This window comes from Schistocerca gregaria, chromosome 4 (assembly GCF_023897955.1).
Source record: "Schistocerca gregaria isolate iqSchGreg1 chromosome 4, iqSchGreg1.2, whole genome shotgun sequence".
Lineage (NCBI taxonomy): Eukaryota > Metazoa > Arthropoda > Insecta > Orthoptera > Acrididae > Schistocerca > Schistocerca gregaria.
In genome coordinates this window covers 400,516,220-400,539,710 of record NC_064923.1, presented here as the reverse complement: position 1 = coordinate 400,539,710, position 23,491 = coordinate 400,516,220, and the positions used below count along the sequence as shown (strand labels likewise).

General features: G+C 41.7%; 1 protein-coding gene across 4 annotated transcripts in view; it reads left to right on the top strand.

The window, feature by feature from the left end:
* The window catches only part of LOC126268040 (mediator of RNA polymerase II transcription subunit 15), a 129,625-nt gene that overhangs the window by 19,493 nt on the left and 86,641 nt on the right, over positions 1-23,491 (top strand). For 2 of the 4 annotated variants that reach the window (XM_049973465.1, XM_049973464.1), the window contains exons 3-6: positions 7,505-7,556; positions 7,633-7,728; positions 15,410-15,496; positions 17,618-17,761. In XM_049973465.1, coding sequence (XP_049829422.1) covers positions 7,505-7,556; positions 7,633-7,728; positions 15,410-15,496; positions 17,618-17,761 — 379 coding nt within the window. The remainder of the gene's footprint in view (positions 1-7,504; positions 7,557-7,632; positions 7,729-15,409; positions 15,497-17,617; positions 17,762-23,491) is intronic. The other 2 variants (XM_049973468.1, XM_049973466.1) reach the window with 1 other exon arrangement.

Below are 23,491 nucleotides of genomic sequence, written 5' to 3'. Positions count from 1 at the left end.
GAGTGTGTGAGTGAGAGAGAGAGAGAGAGAGAGAGAGAGAGAGAGAGAGTGACCAATGCATGAAAATCTACCATGTGTGTTACCACTTGTCTGTGTCAGTTGTGGGAATGACCATCCTATCCAACCAGTGAAGTGTTCTTCTCTAATTAAGGAACTCAAAATAAATACAGGAACTGAATATCTCAGATCACTTTTCATATTTTGAAACTTAAAAAAAATTATCTGTATTCTGTCACCATGGTTTCGACTTTTGTCGTAATAGTGGCCAGGTCACCTTTGGTACTTGCGTAATTAGTCACTTAAATTAATTGACTTCCAGCAGTTATCAAAATAATTTTGGCTGTGGGGTTCTATTGGCGTTCTCCTCTTGTGTTTCCTGCAGCACGATCTGTGGGATCTATTTCCCTATCCTGCCAGAGAAGCAACACCCTCCTCTGGCATGTACACACCAGTCTGTAACTGAAGGAACCACAGACTGTGGGCTATAGGTCCTAGAGCTGCCAACTCGTCTTCTGCTCATATGTGTCATGTCTGCCAAAAGCAGTGAAAGAGATAAAGAAGAAGTCAGGCTACTCTGAATATCCTGGAGGCACCACATCCTCTACGCTGTCATACTTAGAATCAGTATGAATTGATGGTGTGCCGCCCCCCCCCCCCCCCCCACTCCCCGTACTCCCCCCTTCTCCCCCCCTCCTCCCCCCTCCTCCTCTGATGAGATGTAGTTAACCTGGGACATGAACTGTCGTGGGTGCTCCACATCTATCTATGACACCCTTTTATGATGACTCAGTGGAGCTGCAATAGATATCATTGTTACCTCTCAGAAATAAACTAGTAATTTCATGTTGTACAGTAATCTGTGTTGTTCTATGAGGGTTGCCTAGAAAGTAATGCACTGCATCTTTTTCTCAGCTGAAAACAATGCCATTAATGTTAATCATTACGTATGTATTATTTGAAGTCTCCTGGGTTAGTGCGTCAAGTTTCTGTCACTTCCGACAGATACCAGAACTGCAGGACAGTTTCCAAATGTTGTCTATAAGTGATGTAAGTTACAAGCAATGAATTTCTCACTGAAGAAAAAGAAACTGTGGGGAATATTCACAAATGCTTGTGCAAAGTCTATGGAGCATCTACTGTCGACAGTAGTACAGTTAGTCGCTGGGCACGGAGGGTGAGGTTATCAGAAGGTGGTGCACACCTGACCTACCCCCTTAGGTCATCCATTTGCTTGGGCCATTACAGAATGCCATTCGGGAAGACATTTTGAGAATGATAAGGAAGTGATTCACACAGTGAAGCACTGATTCCGCCACGAGGACAAGGATTGGTACCGACAGGGCATACACACCCTTGTTTCACATTGGAGGAAGGCCATAGAACGGGGTGGAGATTACATGCAAAAATAGGGTGTGTAGATAAAACACCATTCTCTGTGTTTAATTCTCATTATATTCAATAAAGAATTGTTTTAAAAAAGTGGTGCATTATTTTCTGGGCAACCCTTGTACACGTAACATGTTTTTCTGATGACCATTCTCCCAACTCTTTGAGGTTACCATGCATTTTGTCAGTAACATACTGGTCTCAAGATCGCATCCACAGGTGTCTGTACATTGGTTTGTACTCTCGTACAGTCAATTCCCCTCTGTACTACATCAGAAGCAATAGCTATGCAAGTGTGAGCGACCCTGTGTTGCCATTTGTGTTGTTTATTTACACTCAGCCAGGGCACTTTCATACATTCAAATGGAACAACACTCCTCCCTCTCCTCCCATTTGGAGATTTCGTTGTGCACCACTCCTTGTGGGGAATTACTATGTTGTCTCATTGACCAGCTTCTTTCCGATCTTATTAATTTCTCTCTGCTCAATGACTGTGTTTCTACCCACCTCAGTGCTGTCCATGACACCTTTTTGGCTATCGAACATATGATTTCTTCTTGTAATATCGTGTCTTTGCTTCACTGTTCACAACATGACAATCTCTGTCACAGTGATTACTTAGTGGTAATTCTATCACTAATTTGTCACCAACTGACAGTCCAGTTACCATGTTAGGCTCTTCGAAGAGCCAGCTGGCAGTTGTGTATCTCTGCTTTCATCTTTGCCAGATTGCATTGATGAGTTTGGGCGAATCATCTTCATTGTATTTATCTGTGCTGCTGGAACTACTATTCTCTTTCCTACAGGGCCCCCTCCCCTCCTAGTAGGTGCCACTAGTAGGTGCCATGGTAGATCAAAGACATTGCCACAGATGTTTAGGATTGTTAATGGGCCCTGTAACATCTCAAACATCATCCTTGACAGACCATCCTCATGATCTTTAAGCGACTTTGTGCTAAAAGTATGGCTCATCATCGCAGATTTGGGCCAAGTTCCATAGTCTGCTGGGCCTCCAAAGATCCAGAAGTGTTCTGGGCTGTCTCCTGTTTCACAGCGGTATCTCTACTGATGCATTGGTTCTTGCTGAACACCTCGCAACACACTTTTTGACAGTGTTGGTATCTTCTTCTTAACCTGTCTACATTTCAAACACATAAAATAAAAGTTGAAGAAATTATCTATCCTCTATCTCATCTGACCTCTGTCCTTTTAAATTGCTTTTCAGTGCCTGGGAACAGCTTCAAGCTCTTGACATGTCGCATGATATCAAATGATATGGCACCAGGCCCTGATTAAGTTCATAATCAGATAATCCAATATCTGATGATTACTGAAGGATTCTGTCAACTCAGGGTCTTCTGTCATATTTGCCTAAAAGGTACTTTTCCTTCATGATGGTGAGATACTATCACCACCCCAATTCTTAAATGAGGCAAAAACCCCATATCCATAGACAGCTGCTGACCAGTTAGCCTTGCCAACATTCTATGAAAACTGCTTGAAAGCATGGTATCCCGATGATGTCACTGCTTTCTTGAATCACGGAACCATTTGACATCCTATCAGTGTGGTTTCTGAGAGGGACAGCTCACAATGAAGTATATGGTTGTGTTGGAAACAGCAGTTTGACAGGCTTTATCTAAATGCCGTATCATCATAGTCCTTTTTTGATCAGTGTAAGGCATACGGCACTGATTGACACTATCCAGTTGTACTTACATTCCGAGAGTGGGGCTCTTGAGGCTCATTGCTGGTTATTTGTCAGTGTTTGCCCCACCAGTTATGTGTTACAGTTGGTACATTACTCAGCCCCCTCACAGGTCCAAGAGAATGGTGTCCTGCAGCGCTCTGTGTTGAGTGTTACACTGTGACTCATTGTCGTCAATGAGTTAGTGACCACTATCATGCCAGAATTCACCGTATCGCTTACTCATGTGTGCCCCCACACCTTCTTCGTGGTCAGTATCCAGATCACAAATTAGGACAGCTCTGTTTCAAGGACATATAGTTTAAGTCACACCAGTTTCCTTTCGGTGTCTGTTACTCTTAGTTCTTCAGCAGTATGAGGGTGCTACTGTACTTACACTAATGGCAGTAAAACAATGGATAGCATGGAATGTGCTTTGAAATGTCATGCCAGTCAGGAAGGCCGCAGTTCGTAGTAATAGATGGCAAATCATCGAGTAAAACTGAAGTGATATCAGGTGTTCCCCAGGAAAGCATCCTGGGACCTCTGCTGTTCCTGATCTATATAAATGACGTGGGTGACAATCTGAGCAGTTCTCTTGGTTGTTCGCAGATGATGCTGTAATTTACCGTCTAGTAAGGTCATCCGAAGACCAGTATCAGTTGCAAAGCGATTTAGAAAAGATTGCTGTATGGTGTGGCAGGTGTCAGTTGACGCTATATAACGAAAAGTGTGAGGTGATCCACATGAGTTCCAAAAGAAATCCGTTGGAATTTGATTACTCGATAACTAATACAATTCTCAGGGCTGTCAATTCAACTAAGTACCTGGGTGTTAAAATTACAAACTTCAGTTGGAAAGACCACATAGATAATATTGTGGGGAAGGCGAGCCAAAGGGTGCGTTTCATTGGCAGGACACTTAGAAGATGCAACAAGTCCACTAAAGAGACAGCTTACACTACAATCGTTCGTCCTCTGTTAGAATATTGCTGCGCAGTGTGGGATCCTTACCAGGCGGGATTGATGGAGGACATCGAAAGGGTGCAGGAAAGGGCAGCTCATTTTGTATTATCACGTAATAGGGGAGAGAGTGTGGCAGATATGATACGCGAGTTGGGATGGAAGTCGTTAAAGCAAAGATGTTTTTCGTCGGGGCGAGATCTATGTACGAAATTTCAGTCACCAACTTTCTCTTCCGAATGCGAAAATATTCTGTTGAGCCCAACCTACATAGGTAGGAATGATCATCAAAATAAAATGAGAAATTGGAGGTCGAACAGAAAGGTTTAGGTGTTCGTTTTTCTCGTGCGCTGTTCGAGAGTGGAACGGTAGAGAGATAATATGATTGTGGTTCGATGAACCCTCTGCCAAGCACTTAAATGTGAATTGCAGAGTAATCATGTAGATGTAGAACAACATTTTCTGCTTGGAAATGTCTATTGTTTTCACAGCAGAGCTGGTAGTTGTTAAGGGAGCTCTATGTTTTGTTAGACAGACCTCTCTTGAAAGAGTCTTTGTTTGTAGTGTCTCAGTGGCCATCTCCAGGCTGTTGATCAAAGTTACTCTTGTCACCCTGTGACATTTGCTATTCACAATCTTTTATCTGATCCCAGTCATATTGCTTGCTCTGTTGTCTTTCTCTTGGTCTCCTGGGAAATTAACTGGCTGATCATTTGACAGGAGAAGTGATTACTCACCCAGCATTCACTTTAATGATCCCAGATGCAGATTCAGAGATGGAACAACATGCCATGGGCTGTCTCCTCTAATAAACTGTGCATCATGAAGGAGACTTACACTTTATGGTGCTGTTCATTGTGTTCCACTTGGGAGGAGTCCACCATTCTGTCCCTTCCTTATCAGTCATGCCAGATTAAGCAGCAGATTCATCTTATGTAATGAGCTGCTTCTACATTGGGCTTTTGGAGCCTCAGAGACAGTAACACTGACATCCTGGTGGATTGGCCTCTCCTTCTTGCTCTCCATCTAAGCGTGATCTTCCAGATGCTTTACTTCCAATATTGGCAGACTCTGTATGGGTAGTTGAACAACTGGTTCTTCATTTTCTACAGATGTGATGTTTTAAACTATTGTTGGGATGGGGCCAGGGTGGTTGAGGTCAGTGCATCACCTGCTACATGCTGTAAGGGACCCTAGGCCCTACCTCTTCTGCCAGCTTCCTTGGCCAGCTGTCTTTTTTCAGTTTTAATTGCTTTTAGATGGAGTTAACCCCTTTTTTCTGCCACACTCTATTTCAAGTTTTATATGTAGTACAACAACGAAGGCATGACCTTAAGCATTCCTTATCCTTGACAATAGTAAGTTGAACAGGTTTTTATGATTCCTCTAAGTTAGCGGGTTCTCTCTCCATTTTTTAATACTTAACAAACTGATCAGATAGTTAGAAAATTGCATATATATGTGTCAAATTAACCACATTCCAAATAGATGTGAAAAGGTATCAAATGCAGTAGTACTACAAAGTTCAGGTGTGTGTGTTGAAATGAACATAAAATTGAAGCAGAAGAATGGTAAAAATATTAAAGTTCAACTAGTGATTAAAAAGAATCTTGACGACACACATTAGTGGCCATCCGTCATACACCATAAAGTAACTTGTGAGGTGTAGATCTGGATGTAGATACTTTGTACATTGGTGATGTATTCCACTTCTTTCATTTTATTTGGCATAAAAAAAATTAGTTTAAATCATTTCTTCAAAGTAATGTGCAACCAGTGTATAACAGGATAGCTATGGAAAAATAAGGTAATGCTCTTACAAGTTGACAATACAAGACGTACTTCTAAGGTTATAACATGTTGAAGTTTGCTTGTTTGCTTGTTTGAAATTACATAAATTGAGTCTTTGTGAAATTAAGATGTAAATCATTTGTTGCATGCTAGTTGTAAGCCCATTCAAATATCAACTGAACTGTGTCTGATTAAACTGAATTTTGGCACTTGATGTGCTATGACATCAGCAAAAATTACAGCTTTTGAACTGTCATTTAAGGGCGTTGAAAAACCATTAATTTTTTTAAGTTAAAGCGAGAACAGACTGTATTGGTCCTTCTGTGGCCCCACACATTTTCTCTGTCTGATTTTTGATACTTTTGTGTTACGCAGTGCAGCATTGTAACCTTCTTATTTCTGTTAGGAAGGGAAGACTCCATCCCTGCTGGAGGAATGCCATTGTCATAACATTTTAGTTTCCTACATTGAATTTTGTGGTTCACAGAACACAACAAGGTTGCAGAATGTGCCAATAGGATAGTTTTTCTTGTTTTACTAGGACATCATGTGTGAATGTTTTTCTATGGAGAAACTGTTATGAAAGCCAAGATGAGTGAAATATCTTCAGTGACATTTATGGGTGGTTCTATAACCTGTGAGGAAATAGGCTTAGTCATTGAAAGTTTACAAATGCAACTGAAGAGTAGTTCTATCTAGTCAGCATCAGAACGCTGTTAAAAACACAGTCATAGTGAACAGAATTATTACTTTTTAGTGACCTTATGAGTTCTGTAATCTCCTTAGGGATTGCGTTTTCAAACTATCCTCTTTTTTTTTTATTCATGTAGTGTGTCTCAAATGTTTGTTTATAAATTTGTATCTAATAACTCAGTTTGTTCAAAATAAGGAAAAGTCAATAAATTGTAAATATAATAATAGTTCCATACTCACGGAATGTGCATAGTGGGAGCAGATGCAGGAGGAATTCTGCACCTGTGGAGGTGATTTGTCATTGTTTTCCTCCAACATGCTATGAAATGACTGTGATGTTCGCTTGTTCAGCGTCATGTTGGATTTGTGCTGTCATGGATGAAGGGAAGGGAGAGGGTGAAACATGGTGCTGGCTCGTAGCCCACTCTTCGTGAAAAACATAAAGTTGGCTGCTGATATTAACAACCCTGTCTGGCAGATTGATCACCAACAACATTCTCGCAGGTACTTCGAGGTACTGGGAGAGGTTTGAAATTTAATCCAGGACTTTGGTGCAAAGACTGGTGACCAGAACAGAAACCTTATACCACCACCTCTCCTCCCCTTGTTGGCCAAGTACTGGCAGTGAAAATTTCATCCACTACCAGGATTAAAACCGTCATACTTCAGAGTGATATGCCGCTGCACATGCGTGCATTAGTGGCCTTGGCTATGGAGATGGGTATATTCTAAACATGCAAGTTGGTCAAGTGCAAAGATAGTGTTATAGGTTTAAAATAATTCCGGGTTAGTGAAAATAAATTCTAAAGCTTGGTAAGCTATGCTCCACTTTCAAAAACCTGATTACTTACATGTAAGGTTTGTTACTTCCGCAAGTCAGTGTTAAAAATTGAAAATCAGTTCCTCCAGATTTTGTCATTGTATTCATTTCTGTTTAGAGACTGAAAGAGTCACTCTCAGAACACTTTTTCTCTCTCTGTTTCAGGAGGAATATCTGAGCTTTGTTGCAAGACTTATTCTTCATGTCAGAGAACTGAGTGAGTAATAGTATGTATTCTGATTAATTATTGTATCTTTTTAGTATGACACTGATTTGATTATTGTTGTTTTTAGATGCAAAGAAAGGCCAAGGGATGAATGGCCCTGCTGGAGGAGCAGGGCAAACAATGCAGGATCCCATAAATGCACTCCAAACATTGGCAAGGCAAGGTAAGAAGCAGCTCGTACATCACCACCCAGAATACAAACTGTAACTGATGTCTCAGAAGTTCAAAGATGGTCAGACTGAAAATTTTAGAACTATATACCGTTGAAGAGAAGTATATCCCTAAAAATTTCATGAAAGGGAACACTGGAGCAGTGCAGAGAGAAAATTTTATGCTCTTAAATTTTGTAACTTTTTCCTTGTTTCTTACAATGCTCAGAAACTTTCATAATCGAAATATCAGCACTATACAGAGGGTCATATGAATGTTACCTTAAACATTCTCTGGGCAAGATGTTAAATTTGCTCAAAATTGTGGCACCTTTAGTGTGGCAAAGTAACTTTTGTTTGTGAATTATTGCCATATTGCTATGGATAAGATAACCCATCAGTGCTAATTCATTGCTTCCACGTATTGACGACACTATATGATTACCCCCCTGCAGGTTTGGGGCTTAGAATAGGCCCACAGTATTCCTGCCTGTTGTAAGAGGTGACTAAAAGGAGTCTCAACTGTTTCGGCCTTTAAAGTGATGGTCCCATTAGGGTTTGACCTCCATCTTTCTAAATTCTTCCGAAGAGAGAGCCAATTGGGGAAGGGCGCCTTACATGGTGCACAGTATCCGCTGTGTGTTGAGACCTTTAGCCGGCTTTCTCATCATTGCAATGCTGTCCCGCTCGTTTTCCACCTCTTGGGTGAGGATACGTTCCGGGTGCGATTTCCACAATGCACTGTGCAGTGTTGATTTTTGCTGAGGCAACGACCTTGGACACTTTTGCACCTAAGTTCTAGCACAGTAGCCAGTCCGTTGTGGTGGGGCCGCCATGTACCCTGTTGGTTGTAGCCCCCTGACAACACAGGGATCACTCTGCTGATGCCTGCGCCGTTAACCCCCCACATATGCCAAGGAGTAGATGCCTATCTACCTGGGGCATCAGGACTCCCGGCAATGGCCATCCTGCCAGGTGGCCCTTGCTGAGGCTGGGTGGCGTCCGTGGGGAGGGCCCTTGTTCGGAGTGGGTGGCATCAGGGCAGATGACCCGCAATGAAGTGTGGTACATCATCTCTCGCTGGTGGCCAGCCGCCAGAAGTCTCAAAGCGTTCTCAGGACGTTCCCCTCCCTGGCCACACCGTGGGAGGAGCATAAGTCTCAGGATGGCGGTGAAAGTTATTCGCCCCGGTTCCGAATTTGTACAAGAGCTGATGGGGAGTCTTTCATGTCCACAAAGCCTCAGTTCTTCGTAGAGCATTTAGAGGACAAGTTTGGGGAGGTGGAGGGATTGTCCAAAATGCGCTCTGGGTCAGTTTTGATAAAAATGGCATCCTCTGCCCAGTCACGAAGGTTACTTGCTTGTGACAAGTTGTGGGATGTTAACGTTACCATCACACCACTTTAGAGTCTAAATATGGTCCAGGGTATTATTTTCCATAGGGATCTACTTTTGCAATCTAATGACGAGTTGCACCCACCTTAGAGCGTCAAGGTGTTCATTTCATCCGGCGCGTTCATCGGGGTCCGAGGGATAATGAGTTTCCTACCAGTGCCTTCATCTTGGCCTTCGAGGGTGATACATTACTGGAAAGATCAAGGTGATGGTCTACTGGAGTGATGTCAAGCCCTAAATCCCTCCCCCAATGCGGTGCTTTAAGTGCTGGAAGTTTGGTCATATGTCTTTCAGCTGTACTTCCATACTTCCAGCCTCACATGTCGTGATTGCGGACGTCCATCACATCCCAATACCCCATTTGCCCCGCCTCCCATCTATGTCAACTGCGGAGAGCATCATTCACCTTGCTCGCCAGACTACAGGATCTTACAGAAAGAGCACAAAATCATGGAATATAAGACTCTGGACCAACTGACCTATACTGAGGCTAAGAGGTAATATGAACAACTCTCCTGTGCGAATGACTGCCTCATATGCCACTGCAATGACAACTGTTTTAGCCCCATCTGTTCCAGTGGGATCGCCGAACCGCACAGCACATGCACCCTTGCCCCTAGGGGGCACCATCCCCCCTGTTGCTCCTGCGCCACCTATCTTGGGAGCAACTCTTCCCCCCCCCCCCCCCCCCCCCTCCCTCGCCCTCTCCACACACACACACACACACACACCGGGGACATCCATCCCCGCTTCTAAGCTGGAGAAGCGTCCACGTTCTTCGGCTTCTCTTGCTCGCAGGGGGTTCCTTGGGCCCCTCCCTTCCCTGGTTTCCAAAAGCGCGAAGGCCGACGCCCGGCAATGGCATAAGTGCCCACAACTAGCTGGTCGTAGGGCTTCGCGATCCTACTCTGTCCCGTAGTCTGAATCAGAGAAGCCCTTCCAGCCAGTGAAACCCAAGGAGCAGCATGAGAAATCCAAGAGGATGACCTCTAAGGCCAAGGAACTTGCGGTGGCACCCACCCGACTGCAACCTTCGAGCTCTGCGTCTGAGGATGAGGTGGAGATCCTGGCATCCGGTGAGGACCTCAACCTCGCCGGTCCGTCAGGTAGCACAGGTGCTCAATCGATGGCAGCAGGTGACCCAGCAGCACAATCTGCCTCCCTAGTCCCTTCACGCATTTCTCAGCCATGGACAGTATCGTCCTCCAGTGGAACTGCAGCGGTTTCTTCCACCATCTTGCTGAGCTCCAACAGCTTCTCAGCCTTCACCCTTTCCTCTGTGTTGCTCTTCAAGAAACTTGGTTTCTGGTAATGTGAACCCCTGCCCTGCGTGGATATTGGGGTTATTATAGGAACCGGGCAGCTTATGAAAGTGTATCTGGTGGCATCTGCATCTACGTCCTTCACTCCCTTCACAGCGAATCTGTCCCTCTACAAATGCCTTAAGAGTCTGTCGCTGTTCGAGTGTGGATGCCACAGGCTGTTACTGTCTGCAGTCTTTATCTTCCACCAGATGGTGATGTCCGCAGCATGTCCTGGCTGCACTGATAGCCTGATTGCAGCTACCTTTCCTGTTACTGGGCGACTTCATTGCCCACAACCCTCTGTGGGATGGGTCAGTGGCAACAGGTCGAGGCGCCACTGTTGAGAATGTATTGGCACAGTTCGACCTTTCCATTTTAAATGATGGTGCCTTGACACATTTCAGTGTGGCGCATGGCACGTACTCCGCCATTGACCTTTTGATTTGCAGCCCTAGCCTCTTACTGTCTGTCCAATGGAGTTTGCATGACGACCTGTGTGGTAGTGACCACTTCCTGATCTTTCTGTCACTGCCACAGCATCACTCTTCTGGGCACCCTTGCAGATGGTCTATGAATAAGGCTGACTGGGACTTGTTCTCCTCCACTGCCGTCATTGAGCCTCTTTCTAATGAAGCCATTGATGTGGTAGTTCACTCGATCACCACCTGCATCATTACTGCCGCAGAATCTGTCATTCCCCGTTCTTCTGGGTCCCCTCGGCAGAGGACTGTGCCTTGGTGGTTGCCTGCGATCACCGAGGCGATTAAAGATCGCAGGCGGGCACTCCAGCATCACAAGCGGTATCCCTCATTAGAAAACCTTATTGCCTTTAAACAGCTCCGTGCGCAGGCCTGCCGCATCATTCACCAACACAAGCAGGAGTGCTGGAATGGTATGTCTCCACCATTGGCCTCCATATCTCTCCATCGCAGGTTTGGGCCAAGATTAGGCGCCTCTATGGCTATCGGACCCCTGTCAGCATCCCTGTGCTATCACTGAATGGAGCAGTTTGTACTGACTCTGACATAATTGCAAACTGCTTAGCAGACCATTTTGCTCTGAGTTCCGCTTCTGTGAATTAGCCACTGGCCTTCTGCTCCATTAAAGAGTGGTTGGAACGTCGGAGCCTTTCATTTCACACCCGCCATCCTGAATCCTACAATGTTCCATTCAGTGAGTGGGAATTCCATAGTGCCCTAGCCACTTGCCCTGCTACAGCTCCCGGGTCAGATTGCATCCGCTGTCTGGTGCTGAAACACCTCTCAGTGGACTGCCAGCGACGCCTCTTCGACCTTTACAACCGTATCTGGCTCGAGAGTCAGTTTCTGTTGCAATGGCGGGAAAGCATTGTTATCCTCATTTTGAAACCTGGCAAGAACCTATAGGAGGTGGACAGCTACCTCCCCATTAACCTCTCCAACGTTCTTTGCAAGTTGCTCGAATGCATGGTGAGCCGGTGGTTGAGTTGGGTATTCGAGTCTCGGGGCCTTCTGGCTCCGTCTCAGGGTGTGTTGCATAAAGGCCGCTCTGCTGCCGACAATCTGGTGAGTCTGGAGTCTGCCATCCATACGACCTTTGCCCAACGTCAATCTGGTTAGCCTGGAATCTGCCATCCGTATGGCATTTGCCCACCGTCAGCACCTCGTCGCTGTCTTTTTTGACATGCGGAAGGTGTATGATATGACATGGCGCCATCACATCCTCTCTACGCTTCATGGTTGGCGTCTTAGGGGTCCGCTGCCGATTTTCATATGAAATTTTCTGTCACATTGTTCCTTCCGCTTGAACGGGGTACCATAGGGATCTGTCTTAAGTGTCCGCCTATTTTTAATTGCAATTAACGGGCTCACTGCTGTGGTGGGAACGTCTGTCTCACCTTCCTTGTATGCTGACAACTTCTGCCTCTACTATAGCTCCATTGGCATTGCAGCTGCTGAACGGCAGCTGCAGGGCACTATTCACAAGGCGCAGTCTTGGGCTGTAGTGCATGACTTCTAGTTTTCGGCTGCAAAGTCCTGCGTTATGCATTACTGCCGGCGGCGCACAATTCTCCCTGAGCCGCAGCTTTATCTTGATGGTGAACCTCTTGCTGTGATGGAGACACTTCAGTTTTTGGGTGTGGTTTTTGATGCCCAGTTTACTTGTCTCCCACATATTTGGCAGCTTAAACAGATGTGTTGGCGGCATCGTAATGCTCTGTGATGCTTGAGCCACACCAGCTGGGGCGCCGACCGATCTACCCTCTTATGGCTCCACCAGGCGTTAATCCAGTCCCTTCTGTATAATGGGAGCCTGGCTCACGGTTCAGCACCCCCTTCTGCGTTGCGGGTGCTGGACCCAATTCTTCACAGCGGGATCCGACTTGCCACTGGTGCTTTCCGGACCAGCCCTGTGAACAGCAAACTTGTGGAGGCAGGTGTCCTTCCACTGCAGTTACGGCGCCACTGTCTACTGGCCGCTTATGCTACACATGTTTGTAGATTGCTCGGGCATCCTAATTATCGTCTCCTTTTCCCTCAGTCGGTCGTCCATCTCCCAGAACATCAGCCCTGGTTGGGTTGTTCAATCGCGGTTCTCATCGGGGAGCTTCTCTCTGGGCTTGGGGTTTTCCCTCTACCACGTCCTTTCTGGGCCCCCCTGCGTACACCCCCGTGGTGTGCGCCCCACCCTTTTCTTCGGCATGAATTGGCACAGGGCCCGAAGAACTCACTCCCTCCAGAGGCCTTCCGCCGCCACTTACTTTCCATCCTTGCCACGTATCAGGGCTCTGGCGTTGTTTACACTGACGGTTCAATGGTTGCTGGTCATGTCAGTTACGCTCTCACTCTAGGGGACTATTATGAACAATGCTTACATCCGGCTGGCTGTAGCGTTTTCACTGCTGAGCTGTTCGCCATCTTTCGTGCCCTAGAGTATATCCGCTTCTGCTCAGGTGAGTCCTTCGTTATCTGTAGCGACTTCCTGAGCAGTTTACAAGCTATCAACCAGTGTTTCCATCGCTCTCGTCTAATGATGGCTGTCCAGGAGTCCCTCCTTACTCTTGCCCGTTGCGGCCGCCTGTGGTGATTGTGTGGACCCCTGGTCATGTCGGCTTCCTGGGCAGTGAACATGTTGACTGCTTGGCCAAACAGGCCACCAGTGAACCAACTCTGGACATTGACTTCCCAGAGACTGATTTGCGAGCAGTCTTACGCCATAAAGTTTTCGCGCTTTGGGATGCTGAATCGTGCGATCTGACCACACTCAAGAAACTCCGTGCTATGAAGGAGACGACGACTGTGTGGCGGTCATCAAGCCATTCGCAGGGACTCAGTTGTCCTTTGTCGGCTCCGCATTGGCCACACCCGGCTGACACATAGATATTTACTGAGCCTCTGTGTCGCTGCGGGGCGGCTTTGACAGGGTCCACATTTTGTTGGTCTGTCCGCTTTTAGCTGTGCTCAGGCAGGCATTTGTGCTGCCTGATACGTTCCCTGCCCTTTTAACAGATGACACTGCCATGACAGGCTTAGTTTTGCGTTTTATTCGGGCAGGGGTTTTTTATCACTTACTCTGAGTGTTTGTCATTTTTTTGTTATGAGTCTGGCCTTTGGCCTACAAATTTAGACTGGGTTATTTTTTAGCTTTTCCTTTTTTGTCTCTCTGGTCAGCCAACCATTGTCACACTCTGTGTGATTTTAATTCCTTTTGTCTGGTCTCAGTCTGTGTCTTTCTTGTCCTATGTTGTCTGTTGTCATGTCCATTGTTTGTTTATATTCTGTGTGGGTGTTTTTAAGTTCCGGAAAAAGGGACCGATGACCGTAGCAGTCTGCTCCCTTTAATACCACAAAGCAAACCAAACCACTAGATGGTTAAAGCTTCTGATTACTGCTTGTAATTCCATGACAAAATTCTGTTACTGTGCTTATTTTCTCAAGTACATCTAGCATTTTTTAGAAAACTTCTTGGTGTTTTTTGAGATTGAACTAATTAATATTATATTAGTGGTATATTTCAATGCGATTTTGTGTTTTGATCATTGTATTAACATAATCGTCCACTCTGACTGAAATCTGAACTACTGACCAAAGATGACAATTAAGATGATATCATTGGTGAACTTAGTTGACGCCATATGTATCCAAGTAGTGCAACATATTTTATAGGAACTCCAATGTTAAACATTGTTTGACTGATAGTTTCAAAATATTTCATCTAAAGATAATTTTGAGCAATAATTCTCAATGTAAAATTGGTAAAAATAGCATTAATGTACCATAAAGCACTGATACTTTCAGATAATTTGAAAACATAATTGAAGCTGAAGGGAACATTTTGCTATGCATATACTGATAACTTTTGAGCACAAACACTCAGCCTTGACTGGTGTTTACAGAGTACAATACTGACAATTGCAGCACTAAACTTGTAGCAGTGAAAGAAATTACCACAATAAGAGCTGAAAACTGGAAGTATGGAATAACAACCAGGGCAGTTAACATGTTAGACTGGGAGAAAAAGCAAAGAAGCACATTGAAAACTCAAAAACAACTTGGGTGAGGTGTAAGGAGAAACATACACTGAGGACAGGTAAATGAGGAAATGGAAAAAAAAGTGGAAAAAGTGAAATCTGATAAAGTGTGTGAGACTGACAGAGAGCTGATGAAAGAATGCAGAGAAAGTAAGGAAGTAATGTTCATTTGTTGTGTCAGCACAGTGACAATTATAGATGGAAAATTGGCTTACATTTCAGAAAGGTGACACAAGCAACATGCTGTTGTCTTGTTGAGCGAAACATCAAAACCTTTCTTGAAGTTTTGATTCAGTTAGTGCTGTGCAGTATAATTTGATTCTAGAATAATTTATTATTCACACATTTGCACAAGTGTTGTTTTGTAACAACTAGGCACCTATAGAAAAGTAAAGTAGACAATGTAGGTAATACTTCCTTGTTTTATGTCTTGTGAAGGATAATTATTTCTTTTTGAAAACATGGTTGTGTACTATTATATTTCAGGCACTGGTAATGCTCAGATGATTGGACTGGGTCCACAGGCTGCAGGCATGGTACCACAGCCGCCAAATCAAATTCCTGCTAGTAACTGTAAGTTGTATGTGGAAAAAGTCCAATTAGACAAGAACTTACTGTCTTAACTCTTCACTCTATACCGTCTCCTAATCCTCTTCTTCTTCTGTTGAATCATATCTTTACCCATTGGTGCAAAGTTTTGAACTGAAAGTCTGCATATAGATTATAAGGAAATGCTCAGGATGTACCTATTTTATTTGTGTGCTGTTATGCTTTTGTTGTTGTTTTGTGTGTGTGTGTTTTGTGAGAGTACTTGTATTTTTCTGTGTTTTGAGGCCACATAAGAAAGAGGAGATGTGACCATCTTAAAATACATCTTTTTCAAAACAATTTCTTAGATGGGCAGGGAAAATAGAGTGTGCATCCTTTTCAGCAACTGAGATGGTGATGGTAGGTAGCTGAGCGAGGAAATGATGTTTGGGGCAAGGAATTGGTAGGGTCATATTGGAAAATAGAATAGCAGCATGCAGATGACTACTGGCTACTGTAGAAAAGTGCAGATAATGTAGCAATTACAAATTGAATTAGTTAGTTATAAGGATCAGGGTGCAGACATCATCAAGATGGGTGGAAATGATGAGAGGAAAAGTTGTGCTTGAGGGAATGAGAGGTTGGTGATTTTATTGACATTTACTAGTATTTAACAGGCACGAAGATCTTTTGTTTGCTTACAGTCTGTCTGACAGACACATTGCATATTGTAAATAAGAAATCAAATCCTGTCGAGGAGGGTTATTGGGTTTTGGGGAGGAACAAGATGTCATTTAGAGAAGGAAACCATCAATTGTTCTGCTCATATTGCTTGGTAAAAGAGTAGCTGTACAAGATGTATCGAAAAGATTCATCCACTTTCAGAAGATGAGACGTTTTGCACGAATGAAAATAGAAACTTAAATCAAAGTACGAAATCAAGCAATATATGTGGTGATGGATTCAACTCTGAAGGGAGAAAAAGAAATATTTGAAATAAAATAGTGTTGGTTCAGTATCACAGTAATTTCACAGGCCAGCAGTAATTACAATTTTCAGAATGTTTCCAGTGCTTTGTTAATAAAGCTATATAAGAAGTTTGAATATATTTTGCACGTGAATTATTAATTTTTCTTCAGTGTTGTACTGAGTTTTATTTAGGTTAAACAAACAGTTGTATAACAACAAGTAAACAAATTATTATTAATATTTTGGTATGGAACGTGTTGGCTTGAAAGTATCCTTTGTAAATTATGTTAAGAACATTTTGTGTGGAAGAGCTTCTACATTAGTTTCAAAGTAAGACCGCATCTCCCATTGTGTGATACGAAATAGCCCCAGATTAGTTTGATGTAATGTAAGTGGCTTTAGTATTAAAAATGAAGGAATTGTTTGCCTTACTTCTTGTACATCATACATTCATTGTACCCTTGAATTCATCATCTGAGGGAAAAAAAAACTTCTTTACTTTTTTCTGTAAGATGATCTAGATTTTAGTGACAGTTTTGAAGTTTTTGCAATCAGTTACCTGCCCCATATTTTTTCAATTCCAGAACTGAAAAATTTACTGACAGACAAACTGTATTTAAAAACTAGGGTCTGCTAGATTATGTTTAAGAGAACTTTGGTGGATTAGTAAGTGTTTTCTAAAACAATGAGTGCGCAAAGAGATGCGCAACACAAAACATTCCTTCACAAGGGTGGAACAGTTTATGACTGAATAAATGACCCAGGAAATGATGATGCAAAAAGTTGAAGAGTTATTTTAAACACTGGATAAGGGTGGCAGTGAATGTTTCCTGGACGACCTTAATGATATTTATTGAGCAGTTTAAAATAATTTTTAATACTTTGTAGTAACTATTTGTAGGTCAAAAAGAAATGAGACCACAGCCTGAAATATAAAAAATTAGGTTCACTCTTGTTTACCTCATGTGATGTGTGGATGAAGTAGGAAAACAAAACATTAATTTAAGACGTGTGAGCTTATATGCTGTAAGAGTTTGAACTTCCAGAAAATGTGTTCTGCTATCATTTTGTTTCCTTCATGGTAGATATTCCTGTTTGTGATTGTTCAGAATACCACATCCAGTAGCACTTACACTGTAAGAAATTACAGTCATTAAATAAATTATGAAGAAGTAACTATTGTGTCATTGTTGACAGTAAAGGAATCTTCATTGGAGCTTGTAAGGAGGAACTCTAAACTTATTGACAAGTGGATAAGTATGGCTGTGTTCCTACCAGTAACCTGCGCTTCTCCCTTCCCAACTTCCAGTTCCTGTTTCATCATTTCCAAACGTTGTTGTGGTACGTAGTTAAATAGTAGTGTTAATTTGATAACCTACACTCGTGTGTAATAGTGAAACTTTTACTGATCTGTTTGCTTATTTTGCAGTTATTTTCTCGTTGACCAAAAGTTGGCTGTAGTTGAGAAGGGAAAATGTATAAAAGATTAGATTAATTATTTATCAGTTTTTTATGATTGTAATTGGGAAGAGGGGAACTGTTTGAAGAGTTTATTCTTAATAAGTTTGTTTAGTTTTGTTAAAAGTAATTGGGAAGAGGGGAACTGTTTGAAGAGTTTATTCTTAATAAGTTTGTTTAGTTTTGTTAAAATGTTTGTCATGGGTACTGGGTGATAAGTATATCTGTTAGTAAGGCAGGGTACAGTATTTCGTATTACCTAATATGAATTCAGTTATTAATCTCCACGGCAGTTAAAATGATGAATTAGACAATTATTTTATACTAATTGCTAACTTTTGTTGCTAATATACTTAGGATCAATGTAGTTGTCAGGGAGGGGCATTAGTATTTGATAGTAAACCAGTTTCATTGTGTGTCTGATAGTGGATGAAACCCAAGAAACTGAAATATGCAGCAGTTACAGCTCCAATAATATTAACAAGCTTTTTAGACATGATGATACATGGCATGAAATGTAAAGGAGTGTAACAAACAAAGAAAATTAAAGGACTAAGAGAAAAGTTTTGAACATGTGTGGAGTAATGTGTTGCATAATAAAAGCTTTTCTGTTGTTGGAAGCAGACTACCTTTCTTCTTTAGTAGCTGAAGTTTGCACATACCTGACATCATGTGTTAGGTTAAATATATTTTGTAGTGGGCTTAACAATGGTAGTTATTGCTTTCATTTGCTTTGTCGCTAGTGTAATGTAAAACATAAATTATATGCTGTAGATACTGTAATAGACGTTTAAAGCTACAGAATTTACTCCTGACTGTAGAACTGTATAAACGTGGGATGACAGAGCTGTTTTCTGCATTGTTACGTCCTGCTCCATAATTCATTGGTATCTGCTTCTGACCTCTTCACGTGAGCTGCAGGTGGCCTTTGTTGTATCTTTTTAGTTGACAAAGTGTTAGTCCAAGAGGCATGCCAAGGAAGGAATTATGTTTGGTATGTTGCAAAGAGAGCTTTGACATTTTGGGCAAAACATGCTGATGCAATGTTATGGTTGAATATAGGCCCTTCAGTGTGCTAAAGGGAAAGTATAGCTATTAATTCGAAGGCTTCTCTGTCTAGGAACTGCTTTCAACACTGCTTCATTTTGTGGAAGCCAGTACTGACGATGCTAACTAAGCTGTACCCAGCATTTAGTCCATTTGCTGAATAAGAAGCTTCAAAATTTGTACAGATATGTAATTTGACCAACACATTTGTGGTCATTATGCATGACATTTTTCCAAGAACGTGAGAATATTTACCAGTTTATACACAAATGTGTTCACATGAACACAGTAGTTTAAGGCACTGGAGGAATATTTTGCTCCGTTTATGTTTTGAAGCATCATATTGGACAGGGGTTCTAGTGATAGCAGTTGTAATTGTTGGTTCTAACTGCTGTGGATTGGTGAGTTCATTCAGCAGAAACTGTTATGTTGAACCGCTAAAAGTTTGACATTCGTTTAGCAAACTGTTGGCATCACATTTAAGTAACACAGTGTCCAACCACGTTTTGCCCTGGAATATTGATGTGTTCTTTGCATTGCACTAGAAAATGTATCTTCTTTCACATAGCTGAATCTTGACGTAACTCGACAGTAATATTAAAAAGGGAAACACTTTCTTGACCTTCTGCTAATATTATCACCAGTGGTCTAAGAGGCTCAGATACAATACATGAACAAATAAATAATATTTGCAGAACTTAAGGAAAATATATTATTTTAATAATTGTTGTTTGAGTTACTTGTTTGTCACCATTCATCCAGAAAGTTGTGAGACTGATTTTGTTCCCAGCATCTAAGTAAAGCCAGTGCAGTAACTACGGTGACAGCTTGAGCTAACAACAGTAAAAAACAGAAAGCTTTAATTAGTGGGGTTGCAGCTATAGTGAGTCAGTGCTGTTGTCTCACAAAACACAATGGAGCAACATGTCTAAATAAATTCTTCAAAATGTGTTGAAGAAGAGAACAGTGTGTGCAAAGTTTGTCCCACACCACTCGATTCCCAAATAAAAACGAACTGTGGACGACTGCCACAACTTCATTGAAATGCAAAACATGGACAATTCTTTTCAAGAAAAAATCATCTGCGTCTACATCACAGACTTACTGCTATCAATATTAATCTGCCATGAAAACCAAAAAGTGGAGAAATTCACATCAAAGGTAAACATTTTGATGACATTATTGACATCCAAGCCAGTGCAGGAGGCTATTTGAACAACATTCCAAAGAACAACTTTTTCATGTGGTTGTATAAGCAGTTAACATGCTGTGCATTGTACTAATGTTATGTGCAACTAACTGGTTGTATGTGCCTGAAAAGTTAATTTTCTCTGTATAGCACTAGCCACGTGTGGTGCTCATTGCATTTTCTCTTAATCTTACTGAATTAATTAGTTAATTGATTAATTTTTGGTATGACAGTGTCCCAGTAAACAGTTTTAAAATTCATTTAAAACATTTTAATGTTAATTCCTCATATTTTTCTCTATCAACAAGTTAACACTTAAATTAACTGCCAACTTTGGTATTTTAATCAATAAGAAACTAATAACTGGCATTTACATGCATCATAATTTTTTTTTATTTCTTGTACATATTTAGGAGTGATAGCTCCATCAGCAAGTTTTCAGAGATTCACTTGAAACTTCAGCTGGGTGTGGTGAAGGAGCCACACCTGGGGGAGGTTGTGTATATCATCTTCATCATCATTGTATGGCCCCAGTTTGATGGATACTGTTAATGAGCCTCTCTGTCACTTTCTACTGTCTATGTATAACCTGTCATGAAGAATATAAATGTGAAAAATTATGAGTGCTAGTGAAGAAAAACTACAGCACTGTAAAATATTTGCATATTGTGATAACCTGCTTCACTGATAGTCTATGGTGAAATTGCCCCAAGTTTTTGGAGTTTTCTTGCACACACATTGTCAACTAACTGTGGTATTAAAACATTGAAAAGGAACTTGTATGTGACCAAAGATGGTCACTTAAAACAGCCTGACAAAAATTTGTGAAGCACGCATAAGACGTGCTTGAATGTCAACATAAATTCATACATGTAAGTACACTCTGTGGGTATTTAAATGACATAGATGCAATTCTGTGTGACAGAATAGCCACCAGAGTGCATTAGTGTTGTTAATATTCAGTATTGTTCTCAGGGCTGGTGGGGTATATAAGGGCTGTGAAGAGCATCAGATGTTAAATGATCACAATGAAGTACACAGATATGCCGCATATGCATAAGAGACTGCATTATCAGAACCTGACAGAATTTGAAATGGGTCTCATTGTGGATTTACATTTGGCAGGCTGGTCAAATCATGGATTATCAAGATTTGTGGGGCATTTGGATGTGACAGTTGTCCCATGTTGGACTGTATGCGAGGGCAGCACACTTGTCATCAAGGTTCTGGTCGATGCCATCTGACCACCACAAGGAAAATTGTCAAATTGTGCACTAAGGAACTTGTAACTCCTTCACATCTGCACCTTCCGTCTGAGAACAAGTAAATGGACTCTCTGCAACTTTCTGTTTCATCCTGCACTGTTGGCTGGAGACTAGTAGCAGTTGGACTAGGGAATTACTGTCCAACACAAACATTTGTATTTGGAGTAGGATTGTGACCAGGAAGAATGGACTGTTGATGAATAGTGTCACATTGTATTCAGCAATGAATTGTGACTCTGCACAATATGGGAGGACATAGAGTGAGGCCTCAGTTTTCAATGTTTTGATGAAGTGCATCAGTGTTGCATGTGGTGTATGGTGTTGGGAGCCATCTGGTATGACTTCAGATAATGACTGTCACGGACATCCTACATCCTCAGGTGTTTCTCTCACAGGACAGTATCGCTGTGTCATTTTCCAACAGTGGAATGTTTGTCCACAACTGGCCAGCAAAATCCTCAGATCTGTCCCCAGTAGAACATATGTGGGAACAGCTTGAGCAACAACTTTATCCCAGAGCCAGTATCCAGGATGTCAAGGCCCAGTTGTATCAGTTATGGACCATTGTGTGTCTGAATAGGATACAGTGGCTTTATGACCCCCATACTAACTAAATAACTGCATTCATCAAGCCAGAGGGGGTACAATGTCATACTGGTAAGTGGGCTCATACTGCCAAGTTCCTCATAAATTTTTGATATGTTAATCACCGAAATAATACCAATTACCCTGTCAACTGGCGAAGTTTCATTTTCTTTCCCCCTTCCCTCCTATACGCTTCACTTTTTTTTCAGGCAGTGTAGCTCTACTGATAGGTATACCACATTGTAGGTACAAGACTGCTATCAAAGACTATAATTTTCTTAAAACTATTAGTAATTATGTAAATTAGAATGAAATTTGGTTCAGACTTTTTATACAACATATTATGGTGAGATTTTTATCAAGGAACAGAAGAAGAAGAAGAAGAAGAAGAAGAAACCACGAAATAAGAGTTTACAGTAGGTGAGCTATTTATAGCCAGAGTCCCTTGAAAGTATTGAGAACTGTGGTCTTGACATTGAATGTGTGGTGTGAATGTGTAATTTTGTGCCTAAAAGTTTGTAATTGTTCTAAATTTACAGTTTTTTAAAAATTTTGCTTTGGATAAAGAGGATCTTATCATTTCCTGTATTATCAACATTGTGCTCAGTCTTAAGCAAGTAGGCAGCTTATGCCAATTTGTTTGCTTGTTGAAGGTGTAAAGCTTCAAGATGTTCTGTAAACCTCGCTCTAAACTTGCTGCCACTTTGACTTACGTAGAAATGGTTGATCTTTAATGTGCTAGTTTGTCTTTTATTTGACTTGTTTAGGATCCAGTGCAATAGTTTATTTTTTGTACAAAACCTAATATTTATTTTGGAGTGCTGGAAAATGTTAACTAGTATATATGAGAGGTTTCCAACACATTCAAGACTGCGATAACATCTTCTTGATACAGTCAGAAGTGTGTCACGTAGTCAGCACTGTGAAATTGTTTTGTACAATTTTTTGGTAGAGGGTATTGTTTTGTGTGAGGTGTACCCATTTCTTTGGGCTGTTTTAATTGATAGGTTTTACTTTTTCATATTTGCCAAAGATAACTAATTTAACCACTCTGTGTACCATGGATCTGAAAGCAGAAAGTTTGTGTGAGTGGCATTCGCATGATGGTCTTATGAACAGTAGCATGTGTGGTGGTAATGTTCTTATGTGTCAAAGGTATATTTTTTTATTTCAAATGCCAACCTTCAGGATGAGAAAGTTCACAGTTTGTTTGTTTAAGTTGAGCTACAAATGTAATGTTCTCGTGTTGGGAACTGAACACCTTTTATTTATAATTGTCTTTATTTTCCTTCTAGCATTATTACTGTGTCATATGTGGCAAGCTAAAAGAATATCTATGAAAATTATTTCTATTACACTAGATAAGCTGATGCTCACAGTTATACTGTTAGTATTTACTTGTTGTACCATTAAGTTTAAAATAGGTGTGATTAAGTAATAATTCTCACAAATAAGAGTTCTGTAATTTCAGAACCAGAAATTCTTTTATGTATGCATGGTTTATGTTATAATATCTAAGGTGGTGGT